This window comes from Rhinolophus hipposideros (genome assembly GCF_964194185.1).
Source record: "Rhinolophus hipposideros genome assembly, chromosome: 8".
Taxonomy (NCBI): domain Eukaryota; kingdom Metazoa; phylum Chordata; class Mammalia; order Chiroptera; family Rhinolophidae; genus Rhinolophus; species Rhinolophus hipposideros.
The window spans coordinates 39,593,804-39,607,676 of NC_138054.1; the positions used below are offsets into that span (position 1 = coordinate 39,593,804).

Genomic DNA, 13,873 nt, shown 5'->3' on the forward strand with positions numbered 1-13,873 from the left:
CAAAGAATAGGAGATGATTTCTCAGGAATAAGCAGGAGCAAGATCATGAGAAGTGTCAGTCATGGAAACAAGTTCAGATTTTTGTCCCAAGTGAAACGGAAAGATACCAAAAGGTTTAGACAGGGAATTGCCATAATCTCATTTACTTTTTAAAAGATTGCTCTGCTGCACACTGGAGTTATTTAGGCGACAGGCAATAACGGGAAGAGCAGGGAAAGCAGTGAAGAGGGAAAACCTCCTGGCATTCCCCACCCAGTCAGAATGAACAGCTCATGCTGAAGTACAAACACCATCTCCACAAGAAAATTCATTTCATCAGGTCTCATGACCCAAGTGGCTCTTCCTAAGTGTACTCTGATACAAAATTCTTCAAAGGCATAAAAAAAAAAAAAAACCCTCAAAGAATTTTTTTTTTTTTATTCAGTTTATCTCAAGTCAAAAATCAAGCGATCTTTTTTTACTCACAAGCTCAGGGAAGTGGGTTGATTTCATATCGGAATGGATTTCTATAATCCTAAGTGACTGCCACTGCCTGCACTGGGAGGTAAATCACCAAAGTGGCAAAAAAAAAAAAAAAAAACAGGGTTTGTGGCCATGCACGCGTTTGTTGCATACACAGAAGTCAGAGCCAAACTGCCGGGGTTCAAATCTCACCACTGCTAAAAATGGTTTTGTGACGCTAACCACTCTGTGCCTGTTTCTTATTTGGAAAATAGGGATTAAATGAGTTAACAAGAGTAAAGCGCTGAAAATAGTGCCTAGGCCTTTCTGAATACAGTACATGTTAGCTAATAACAATAATATAAAAATAGTATGGTCCCACAAATTTTCTACTCACTAGCCAGGGACCTTGGGCAGACACCTTAAGTTTTCTCTAAGCCTCCGAGTTTCCTCACAGGTAAAATAGATATGATAATAATAGTGTTTTTTCTAATAGGATTATTGATGAAAGGAATTCACGTGTATACCTTAAATACAGTACCTGCCATAAAGAGTGCCAGAAAATGTTTACAGACGTTAGTTTATCATTAAAGTTAGGATTATTATTATGGGCAAGTTAGAAATAGGTTTATTTATGTACAGGAATATATTCTATTATGTTTATTTTACTTCAGCTAAACTCCTGGATTCAAATCCTACCCCTCCTTTAATAGTTGTACGACCTTAGTAAGGTCACTTAGCCTCTCAAAGCTTCAATATCCTCATCTACACGTATATGGGAATTTATAATAGCATCTACTTTATGAGCTGGTAAGGATTGAATGAGATAATGCAAAAATATAAAGCCCCAATACAGAACCTCTAAGCAGTCAATAAATGTAAGCTATTGTTACAATTAATATTATTATTCACACAAACCCTAATTTCCCTTAATAAGGAATTAAGCCTTCAGCGTCCCTTTTATCTCCACTCCTTCTACCCCTCCTCGCACCCGTAGTACTTGGATTCTCTCTGTGTTTGATAATAAATACCCTCTTCATAAGTCTCTATTTGCTGAAGTTAAGAGGGAAAAAGGCTAAACACAGACCCCTTTGACCCATACAAATCTAGAAGAATATATAGTGAATTTCAATCGTTCTAATACAGAAATTTAGAGTGGTATATGATTTGCTTGTCATTTCTTTAAATAAGGTTTTAATATCCAGGGTCAAAGATGGCTAAGTCAAAAATAAACCTTACTTTACCAACAAGTTAGAAGTCACATGCAGAAATCTTGGCTCTGCTCAAGCTATCCACCAGACTGCTAGGGTTAAACAGCATGGCAGAGTTAAAGAAACATTAAACCAGCCAAGGAACAAATAATTAAGTGATATAAACCAGGGTAGGAGAGGGAGATTCTCTTACTCCCAACTGAAAGAATGAGAGCAAAAATAAATAAGGCAGCAGGCATAAGGTGGCAGTGGTTCAGGTAGATGCTGTTTCTGGGAAATAAATTTTCTCCTAGAAAAGGGAGAAAGAAAGGACGACATGGTTGAGAAGGTCAGCAATAAAAGAGTAAACACAGGCAGCTGTAAAGTCAGCCTCGAAGCAAAGGTTGGGGGATGACATCCATGAGCTGTCATGAAGACCATGCCAATGGTTTTATACCAGGCATAGAAATGAGTCACATTTCCCAGAGAAGAATTGCTAATGGAATGGCTTATATTTGGGGATTCTACAAGAGGGCACTCTGTCCTTGGTAATGGAGTTCTATAAGGCTTCTGTTCTACAGGGCTGAGATAAAGGTTCTTCACACACACTAGGTAATGATCCCCATCACACCTGTACTGGGGAGGGGCCCAGAGGCCAGAGACGAAAGGGAGAAATCAGAAAAATGGGTTGAACAAGAAATAAAGGCATAAAAATAGAGAGCCAGGAAAAAGTAAAAGGGACAATTTTAGAGAAGTATTTTCTTCTTTATGACAATATGAACCTGTAAGAAAAGATTAAATCAGCGGTTTCCAATCTTTTTTGTTACTTATTAATATCCCAAACAAGGCGATGAATCATCAACATGACAAAAAAAAAAAAAGCTATCATCTTTCACCAGTCTTCGCTCTCCCCATTCCTAATCCTTAAATAATGACTTTTTAAATATGAGACTGCCTAAGCCAATAATTAAAATAGTGAACTCTAGCACTAACACATTAACTTTCGTGACCAAAGTCAGTATGATTTGACTACAGAAGCTGTTTCTTATACCCCCAGGTCTCCTTGTGAGCCAGTAGAAAAACGGGGGGGGGGGGGGGGGGCACAGAGCAATGAAGGGTTTCACATACTATCAGCAGGAACCAAATTCCTGTTTTATAAATCATCCATCATCAACTCATTTTGAAACTGATTTGAAAGAAACTGAGTTTCCAGAAATGCATGAGGGATGCCACTGGTGAGGGGTTCATCGGCCCCACTGCGCGGGGAGGCACACGCATTTCAACATTGGTGGTAGCCTGAGCCCCGTGACATCAGAAAGCGTGGGGTTTCATGAGAACAATGGAGGCAGAAGTCAAACCATTATAATGCTTCAAGATCCGATTAGAACACACCTGACGTAAATTTCTAAATGGACTTGAAGTTTTAGACAGTTCTGTTGGGGAGTGCATGAGTTCGGAGCCTTCCCTAACTCAGAAACTATTTATGGAGCAGGATTTTCTACGGCAGGGCTACTCAGAGTGTGGCCCCACAGATGGACATCAGCCTCACTGGGAAGCTTGCTACAAATGCAAATGCATGGGCCCCACCCCAGACCTAGAGAATCATAAACTCTGGGGGTGGGGTTTTGCAATCTCTGGTGTCACAAGCCCCTGGGGAGTGGAGGTGGGGGTCCTGGGGCAGTTCAAGTTGAGTAGCACTGTAGTCAGCTTTTCTGTTAGAGGCATCAGACTTAGGGATTGCTTTGTAGTCTGAATTCCAGACCCACTACATGGTTTTGGGGAGTTCCTTATCCTCCCTAAGCTTCAGTCTCCTGTTCCATATAGAATGCTTGGCTCCCTGCTGAGTAAATATCCCTGATAATCACGGTGTGAGGTCCCAGGGCTAGTGCTGGCCACAGATGGGAGAGCCAGCACTGCCCCTGCTCCTGGCTCTCAGTCCACGGGAGGAACTGGACGGTCCAGCACAGGGGTTGGCTCACTTCATCTGGAAAGAGACAGATAGTAAATATTTAAGGCTTTGAGGGCCGTACAGTCCACAGGTCCACTTCTCAACTCTGTCACTGTGCCACGAAAGCAGATATAGACACTAGGAAATGAATAAGCATGGCTATGTTTCAATAAAACCTTATTTATGGACACTGATCTTTGAATTTCATACATTTTAATGCATCATGAAATCTTATTCTTTTGATTTTTTTAAACCATTTAATAATGCCCATCCTGAGATCTTATTGTGAGATAATAAATATCTGTAAAATATCTGGCAAGCTGTCTGCCAAAGAGAAGACACTCAGCAAATGGCACCTACTGTCATTATTATAACAAAATGTTCATCTCATGAAAAAAAAAAAATGTTAACACTGTTTGATCCAGGAAGATAGGTAGACCAGGGCAGGAATACGGTGCAGAAGTGTAGGCAGAACTGAGCTAGCTGCAGGTTTACACACTGATTTGCTCTATGTACATTGGACATACATCTATCAGCACATCTCTGAATTTATATACACCCAAATAAGCAGCGAAAAAATAAGCAAACTGTACAAAGAAACTCCAATCACCTTACTCTCTTGACTTAAAAGAAGACATGTGGTTTATTCTGGATGTCTAAATTGCTGCCATATGTGACCGCCCTCCTGGAGCAAAGGAATGACTCAAATAAAAGTGTATAAAGTCCGTCTCTGACCTCAATGCCTCCAGGAGTTCACACTACCACACTGAGACCAAAGCAGCACTCCCTAAGAATTCACAGCTGCTCAACATCTGGGGGGCCAATCTGGCACAGGATATGGAAAAATCCGGGACTCCATCTTCAGATGAAAGTTCAAGAGCTCATCAAAGGCTCCAGCGTGTCCGTGGGTCCAGCAGTCATTACTTCCTCGTCATTTGCTTTCCTTTGGCTGCCAAGAGTCTGACCAATAGGGGTGTCTTCCCCTTCCATCTGTTACCCAGTAACCCCTTCGCCCTTACACAGTGCCCATTGTCTCCAAGTGTGTCAGTCCTTTCTGACGCTGAGGATGAATACCTGAATAAACAGTTCCGTAGCCACTACACACATGTGGCTGTTGAGGACTTGAAACATGGCTGGTGTGACTGAAGAACCACATTTTTTTTACTTCATTTTATTTTATTTACACTTAAAAACCGATACTCAATTCAACTCTTGGAAAACTTTTTAAGCATCCTTGGAGCAACTTGGACAAGAGAACTTTTTCGAGTATAAATTTTATAAAATCCAAATAAAGACCAACTATTTCTGATGAAAATTTAGCATCCCAATTGAGAAATGCTGTCATGGCAAAATGTATACCCTGTACCAGGTTTCGAAGACTTGTGAAAAAAAAGAATGTAAATATCTCATTAATCATTTTTATACGGATTTCATGTTGAAATGAAAATGTTTTGGATATATGGGGTTAAATAAAATATATTACACTAAATTTTTCCTGTTTCTTTTTGCTTTTATTTTTTTTTAACTGTGGCTCTTAGAAAATATAAAATTGCATAAGTGGCCTGGAGTTACAGACAGCACTGCCACAGAGCAATGAATAATGGTATTATTGTCATCCCTTATATTATCACAAAGCCAGAATCAGACTCAGAGTCAATCCAGCTCTGACCTCTGTACCCACAGTCTTCTTCCTGCTCTTGCCCCAGAAAACAGCCCTTCTTTCCTGGTTACCATGTTCCCCAATTGATAAGGAAAACCCTTCACAAATAGAGACTTTCACTTCTCTTCCTTTAGAAACCAGGGCATTGCTGGGGCCAAGAACACTAAACAACGATACCAGGAATGACGGCCCTGCTCTCCCACTTGACCAAGGAGGGAAATCGTCCCAGGACAGATATTTTACTCATTCCAGTCCTAAAATCTAAGATGAGCTCCATGTATATATTTTAATTTCACATCACGACTCATTCCCAACACAAAACATATACATTTTACTACCAGTTCCCTTGTGATCATGAGTTTCTCAGAGCAAGTCACAAATACAGTTTTCATAACTGACCAAAGACGCTTTCCCTTTGTGCTCGATAAATGCACAGCTAATAAATTCACTGGGAAACAAAATAGCCTTTGAAATTAGAGAGAAGTCCTTTTCAGAAAAGGATTTTGCATGCAAGAGTTTTCAAATCTGAGAAATATATTAAACTAGGATTGAATGAATGTGGGTACATATTTGTATTTACTGTGTATATGCAGAGACATTTTTTTTTTTTATACAAACACTAGAATGACTCAAACACAAGGATCTCTCTTTTCCTGGCCCCTGAGAAATCTCTTTAGGAGCTCACTTTCCTGTACTTGCTCAAGTACCAGATGTTGTGAGCCCCAACCTCTCCACATCACACAGGAAATGAGAGGCAGGCCTGGAGATGTGGGGTATCGGGCAAAGGGTCCCTCAGAGTGTCACCTACCCTGATGCGGCTATTTATTGAAGCCTGTTAGTGACTTTAAATCAGTTTAAAATCAGAACCAGAGCCTACTCTCACTCCTTCAGCTGAGGAAGAGAGAAAATGTAGTGAAAGTGCAGATAATCCCTTCACCTCATTTGAGCCATTTCCTAGAACTACCTTTCTGATAATAAACCTTGACAGAGCTGCTAAAAAGGAGAGGAATTAACCAATTTGGGGTTTAGCTCCTCTCCCTTTCCGTGCTCTGGTGGAGGTGTTAATTGACAGCAAAATGCATGTAAGGTATACCTCAGAATGGCCAGGGAGAGACAGGATCTGGGTAATCCATAAACTGAATAATGAGCCTTTTAACAACCAGGAGCTAACTGCAGCTTTCTACAGTGAGATCCCGGTAGTACTTGTAATTCTACTATCTCCAATTAGAAAAAGGTCTTCCTCCACCTTTCCCCAAAGCGGGAAACAGAAAAAAACTCATCCAACTCCCAGCCCTCAGAAACAAGTATGTGTTAAATTCTCACAAACAGATAGACATTTTCCTCCTAGGGAATAGATTTCATAACTTTCCCCAGTCATCTACTGGAAAATTTCAGAGGCTCCCTCTGCTTTCCTCAAATCTAAACCCTTCTTTCTCCCACCGGTCCCCAAGATAGATTCCTGGATTCAAGCTGTTATCTAATTATTAATAACACTAACAATAGTTTTGCCATATGTGTCTACAGTGCATTCTGCTTTAAAAATACATTTATGAGCATTATCTCTTTCGAACTGCAACACCACCAAAATGGCTAGGGGAGCCTGAAGCTTATACAACTTGTGGGTCTCTTTAAGAAAATGAATATAAAATTATAAATACAAAAATGTCAAAGCCTCTTCCCAGAGCCTTGGAGGGGCCCTGAAGCTTGGACTAAGGGTAAATCTAACTCTATACCACCCTTCTCCTGCACTTCTACCCCAAAAGGCACATGTGTGTTTTTCAGGCAAGAGGGACGGGGTCATGTGACTTACCCAGGGTCAAAGGGCTACTCAGTGTTAGAGGCAGAATTAGAACCTTCTTATCTTCCCAGTCTCTGTGGCACCTCTATTTCCTCCAGTTCCTCTGTCACAAAGGAAACTTTGAGGAAGGGACAAATAAAAACAACACAGCTAAAAGTAATCCCCACCAGGCGGGTGATAGGAAGCTGTCTAGATTGAGTATCGCCTGGGTAGATGGTAAAATAAATTCAAAACCCTACAATCACTTAATTGGCACTGAAGGTAAAAGACGCACAACATAACCACACAGAACTGGGCTAAACCCCACCTTCACCACTTGCTAACCATAGGACCTGAGACAAGTTAGTTAGCTTCTCTGAATCTCGGTATCTTCATTTGTAATAAAAGTTTTCATGCAATGACGCATGTAAAGCACCTAGGACCCAGCCTGAACACTTTAGGTGTTCAGTAAGTAGTAACTATTACAGTTTCTGCTGTTATCAATTCATCCAAAGAGCGGTGCTTTTACACAAGCAACCCATTCCCTTAAAGGAAGTTGCAAAAACATCTGCTCACGCACCGTAAGACTGAAAATTAGACCAGGCAGCTACTGATATTTCAGCATTCCTTGAGCAGCAGGAAGAAATGTCAAAACAGATTCATCAGACAGAGTGCCTTGTCTATTCAATTTACTGGGGTTATCATAGAGTTTCAGATTTATAACCTTTGTATACTGTGAAGTTTCGGTGGCTTTCCCATCTCAGTGAAGCCATATTATTTTCAAACGTTTTGAGACCTCATAGTTTGACAACCACAAATGGTGGTTGTGAGTGTTGTTTTCTTTGTTTTGTTTTCTGCTTTTACTTTTTTTGTTTTCTTTCACTTGCGAAACCAAATTGGTCACAACAAAAGATGAGGCATTCTTATACTTTCCTTCTTCCTTCCTTCCAGTCCGGTTCTCTCCTCCCCCTCCATCCAGATTTCAAATTAGCTCCAGATTTTATTTGAGAAGCAGTAACAGATCTACAAGACAACAAACTGAGAAGGAACCTCAGAAGAAAAGTAACTAATAAATGTTAATCTACTGGTTATATGATAGAGTGAAAAATCCATGCTACGAGTACATTCATGTAGAATTCAGCCGTTTACAGAGGGCAGGTTACGCCCATGTCCATAACTCACATTTCAGAAAAAATTAATAACAACATTTATACATTCAACAAACATTTAGTCAATACTTCACTGAGAGTCAGGCTAGTTCTTATCGATATCAAGTTAAATTAGGACAAGGCCTTTCTTGCCCCTAACACTGAACTGGGTAACCACCAACAACCCCACCCATAGATTCCCATACTACTCAGTATAACTTTCAAAATACTTTGCATACCAGGAATTACTAGTTTAGTTATTTGCCTTTCCATTGAGTCTATAATCTTACTTAGGGCAAGAACAGTATTCATTTACAGATACTTAGTAAACACTAGCTGATAATCGACAAACTGAAGGCACTGCCCTTTATGAGTTATAATCAAACAAAAGAGTTAGCATGTAAACAGCTAACTGACAGTACAGGGTAATACCTGCTGCTACAGAGATAAGAACTACACCCATGGGAGCACACAGGAAGTCTGCTGAAGCAGGGGAAGGCTTGACTGCAGATGTGACACTGAAATGGGAGTTGAAGGATAGCAGAACTTCTGTCAGTGGAGGAAAAGTGATAGGGAATTTCCTGCAGAGAAAACTGCCTGTACAATAGCTAATAGCTAGTAATTATCAAGGACTTATATGCCAGTACAGAAATCAGCTCGTTATTCCTCATAACTTTAAGAAGGAGGCAGAATTTTTGTTCCCATTTCACAGATGAGGAAACTGAGGCTGAGAGATCTCACTGATGGAACACACAAGTCTGACATCAGAGCCCAGGCTCTCAATCCCTATGCTATGCTACAAAGGCACAGAACAATGAAATGGTTCTGTGCTACATGTACAGACTTTAGGATAAGTTTAGATAAGAGTCTGAAGCATAGGTAAGGGAGTAGTATAGCAGGTGATGAGGCCAGATATGTGGACAGGGCTGGATTCTGAAGGAACATGAAAAACAAGCTAAACTGTTGGGTTTACCCACAGGGGCTGCTGAGCCAAGACGAGCATTTAAGCGTGCAAATGGCACCATCAGCACTGCATTTGATCATCACTGCACAATTCTCTGAGAGAGATGTGGAAGATGGGCAAGATTGTGACGAACCTGAAGGAAAGAAGACTTTTTCAAAAGACCAAATACTAGGTTCTGGACAAGACAGAGGGCATATGCATAGAAAGCAATGGGCAGATTTGAGAGATTTTCCTGAGATAGAATTGATGTAATATGATAAAGGATTGTGTCTGGGTCGGGGGGAGGAATAAATGAGAAGACATCAAGTTCAAAATTTGATATCAACATGCATCCAATTTTCCATCACCTAAATGTTATACACGCACAAGTATCTGATAGAGAAGACAACAGTAGCTTAGTCATATACCTACTGTGTTACTGTCTAACTGCTTCATGTTCCTAAGTCTCATCATCCTGGCAAAACCGTAGTCTTCTCCAGAAATGACTCAAGAGTGTCTAGTGTCCACATGTCCATTCAATGTCCACTTCAGTGCTAGATACAAAGGAAAACTGAATGCAACTCACCAAATATTTATTAAATATTAAATGTTTATAAGACACTGTGCTCAAAAAGTACCTGCTGATCAAAAGTAGAAATCACAGAAGAAAATATGAATGGGTTTTATTATATAAAATTTTTAAGTATCTGTGATTTACAAAAAAAAGAAAACAATGACTAATATAAATTTAAAAGTTTTACATGGGCCCCCACCATGCACAGTACCTTGAAGAGACAGTTCTATAGGCCCCCAAAGACCACCATTAATTACCATAGCATGGGCTTCTCTTCTAAGTTAGTCAGAGATTCCCACTATCAAGGTCATTACTGTTAGCAACAATGAGACTTCAATCAACTTCTCTGTCTCTCAGTTTTTTCATGTGTAAAGATGAATAATAAAATCTACCTCAAAAATCTGTTGTGAAGATTCGTTTTCATCCACAGAATAAAGCTGACACTGCCTCAAAAGTTATCTTTCTAAAACACTAGCTCCATCACAGTCAGTACTGTTTGGTCTTTAAAACCCAGATCCAATATGTTAAGTGATTACCCAATGAGAGTGTTCATTGCTCTCTTCCTCCATGCTTCTATCGCGCCTTCCACAGACACTATATTATTTTTCACATCGTAACAAACATTCATTTACTTTTCTCTTACCATACCATAAGCCACTCAAGAATGGAATCAATTGCTTATATATCTTGGGAAGCCAACACCAAGTCCAGGATCAGCAAATGGTGGAAAATGTTTCATTAAAAAGAAAGTCCATCATTTTATCCTCATAACACCCTGTAAGGCAATTATGATAATTATCTGCATTCTACAACTCGAGCAAAATTCAGTTTCCAAGTTGCCGTGATTATCGAAAATCATAACAAGGAGACAAAGCTTACATTGAATCCAGTTTTCCAGACTCTCTATTCCACCATGCATGGCTTTTCAAAGACAATAAGGGGAAAAGGTGCACCATAAACCATAGACCACTTAGACTATCATTGCATACAGGGGCTTTGTTTCTCAAAGGTGGTAAGGACTCTGAATGGTATTAAGACATCTTAGAAAGCTATCACCTGGGAAAGTACAAGGAACACCATTAAAGTATAAGGAACATTGGCAGATCTGGGTCTAAATCCCGGCTCACTCTGTCCTTCGCCCTGTTGCCTGGGCAAATCTCTTAAACTCTGGAGACTCATCTTCCTCATCTGTAAAATGGGATTTAAACAATGATACTCACCTTGCAGGGTCTGATGCAAAAATAAGTGAGTTATATGAAATGGGCTAAGGATATAGTACAGATTAATTAAACTGTAGTTATTATATGTCAGGAAAATGGCACATATTAAAGTCTGTGCCACAAGGTATTTTTCACACCCTATCTTATTTCATCCCCACAGCAACCCTGTGGAGTATGTGCTAGTACTTTGATCTTATATTGAGGAAACTGAGACTCAGATAAGTTTAAGCAATTTGTCCAAGGTCATACAAGTAGCAATTAGCAGAGCCTGAATTCAGACTAAGGTCTCTCTGAGTCCAGAGCCTTTGTTCTTTGCAGATTACTCAGATGAGTTTCAGTGAAGGGAAAAAAAAAGGAGGATTCAGATATGCCCTAAATGTCTGAGGTCATTGTGAGATCCTGGAAAGGGAAGATGGGATCAGATTCGTGTGTAGCTTGGGATGTGTATTAAATATATTAGAAACATGTATAAGATAAAGCAGAGGAGAAACCAAAAGGAAAGGAGACGGCCAACAATAAATACCATGCTCCTCAACTTCACTTTCAGCTAATGATACAAGAAATAGTAGAGATGATTCATATTCGTATTTCAGTCCTTGTGTTAAGTCTCCAAGGTAAAAACACCATATTGTAATAAAGATGTATTATTTCCTCTTGATCTTCCTACCATTTATTACGTCCCAGAAAATGTTCTGAAACCAAGCAGGAAGCTCAGAAAAGTCACAGGAAATATCCGAACTCCTTTACTCTAAGAAATGGAAACAAACTCTACTACGTTAGTCTTTTATTTGAGTCATTAATACCAAGGCACGTTGGAAGAAGATTCAGGTAATTAGTATAGCAGTAGATGGCTTCAGATCGTCCTACAGAGAAACAAATACTATTTCACAATAACACAACAACGAAAAATTGTTTTCTGGTGTTTTCCTTTGTCACACACACAGCTCCCCCAACCTTGGAACAAATAGGCCTTTGCATTTTCCAGTCAGGCCCAGGAAACCTTCATGCTCTGAATGTTTTTGATTCATGCATTTAGGAGTCAAGTTAGGCAGGAGTAGAAACAGCAGTGAAGAAAAACGAAAAAACAAAACAAAACAAAACAAACGCTATCCCTGTGGGATGAAAAGTTCTCAAGTGAGGCAGTCACACCAAGTCCTCCCACCTGATGCCACAAGGCGGAACCAAGAAAGATGCTCAATCCGAGCTAAGAACCCAGACCTGAAGAAAGAAAACTCAACAAAGAAGGGGTAGCTGTGCAAAGTCTGATAGAAAGTAAAATCATTTTGTTTGTTCAAATTTATGAGCAAAAGGAGAGTCCGGGATTCTCTAATTAATTCACCCACCTGTGAACTTTTCCAAAGTAGAGCTAATGGCACACAGAGCTAGCTGACCTCTTAGAAAACTCATTCCTAAGGGACTACCGGTAAACTCAGAAGTTTCTGTCTTCACATTATCAAATGCCCAGTAGATTCCCCTCTGCTCACTCTCACCCCCATTCAAAATGCTATACCCCTCACCACCTATAACCTATACCCAGCCATTCCTCCTTTCTCTGTGGCCCCTGAAAGGCCTCAGGGAACAGAGACGCAGGACCCGTGAGAGCACCCCTCCCCTCCCTGCCATCCCCATTATTCGGCACACAGCCCTGCTCTCCCCTGGAGCCAACAGTCTGCAGCTCCTTCAATGCAGGCGCGAGCAGACAGGAATGGTGGGAAGAGAGGCTGTGCCAGCTGCATGTTTCGGAATCTCCCTCCATATGCATTTGCCAAAGGAACAAAAAGAAAATCAGTGCCAAGAAAAGACAACTGAGATGAGGATGCGGTGGGACCACGGCTGACTCCGTGCCTCTTAGCAGCAAGAGGCTGGCTAAGCACGCGTCCGAGCCACAGATCCTAGTCGTTACCTTCAGGATGCAGGCCATGACGCTCCGCCGGTTCTCCTGCCACCGAGCAGCGGGCGCGCCTAGGTCACGGGCAGTCCGGGCGACAGGCTGGAGGCTGGTACCACTGCAGGACCGCTCCAGCACACATTCCCGCAGATCCAAATAAGGGGACCGCGGTGCAAACTGCACGGACACAGGCCCCGCCCCCAGGCCTCGGCCCCGCCCCCGGTCCAGTCCACTGGCTGGCAGCCCGCGAGGCCCCGCCCCCAGATCACGTGCTGTCCCAGGCACCCGTGGCCACCGTCAGTACTTGCTACTTTTTCTTTCCTCTTTTTTTTTTTCTGTAAATGATCTGTCGTTCAACCTATACAAAGCCTGCTCAGCAGCAGGCAGGGATCTGGGTCTCGCTGGGGAGAGAGAGCAGTCTTTTCTTCTCGATTCCGTCTCCTCTAACATCAAGAGAACTCCTTGCAGACATTTCACACTTTTTAAAAAGTTAAATGGGCTCGGAATCACCCCTCTCCAGGCATCATCAAAGGATTCTTCAGAAAGTGCAAACGAAATTCTCCCTGAGCTGTTTAAGGATAAAGTCTTTACTTTGCTTAAAAACTGTAATGGGCTTGTCTAAAATTAATAATTTGCCATTAATACGGGAACACAAATACCTATTAAGGAAAGATGCCATGAAACTTACGTTATGTATATTTTCTGTCTGTACACACGTGCACGTATACATATATATGTATAAATGTGTATGTATAAAATGCATTGCTCTTTCATGCTTTAAGCTGGTGTACATATATAGCACATAGAATATATGTATGTATATGAACATATAGTATATTCTCATATATATTAATTATATATGTATATAAAGTGTGGGGAGAGGGGGCACATGCATAGACAGGACTTTGTTCTTCCCTGCTACAAGTTCAGAATTTGAATGAACTTTGCTGCAACAAGGTTAGATCTAAACCTTCCTGTTATGCCTGGAAATCCAGACAGGCCATTTTTTCACATTCAACCTAAACTCCCTGATGCTAAAACAAAGGGCAATACACAGCTCTCCCTAACAGGCAGGTGGTATGGA

General features: G+C 40.9%; 1 protein-coding gene across 1 annotated transcript in view; it reads right to left on the bottom strand.

Moving 5' to 3' along the window:
• Positions 1-12,962, bottom strand: part of ST6GALNAC3 (ST6 N-acetylgalactosaminide alpha-2,6-sialyltransferase 3) — a 510,975-nt gene extending 498,013 nt beyond the window's left edge. Inside the window, exon 1 of the mRNA XM_081056358.1 lies at positions 12,805-12,962. Within this exon, the coding sequence (XP_080912484.1) occupies positions 12,805-12,822 (18 nt within the window). The 5' untranslated portion in view covers positions 12,823-12,962. The remainder of the gene's footprint in view (positions 1-12,804) is intronic.
• Positions 12,963-13,873: the final 911 nt, after the last annotated feature.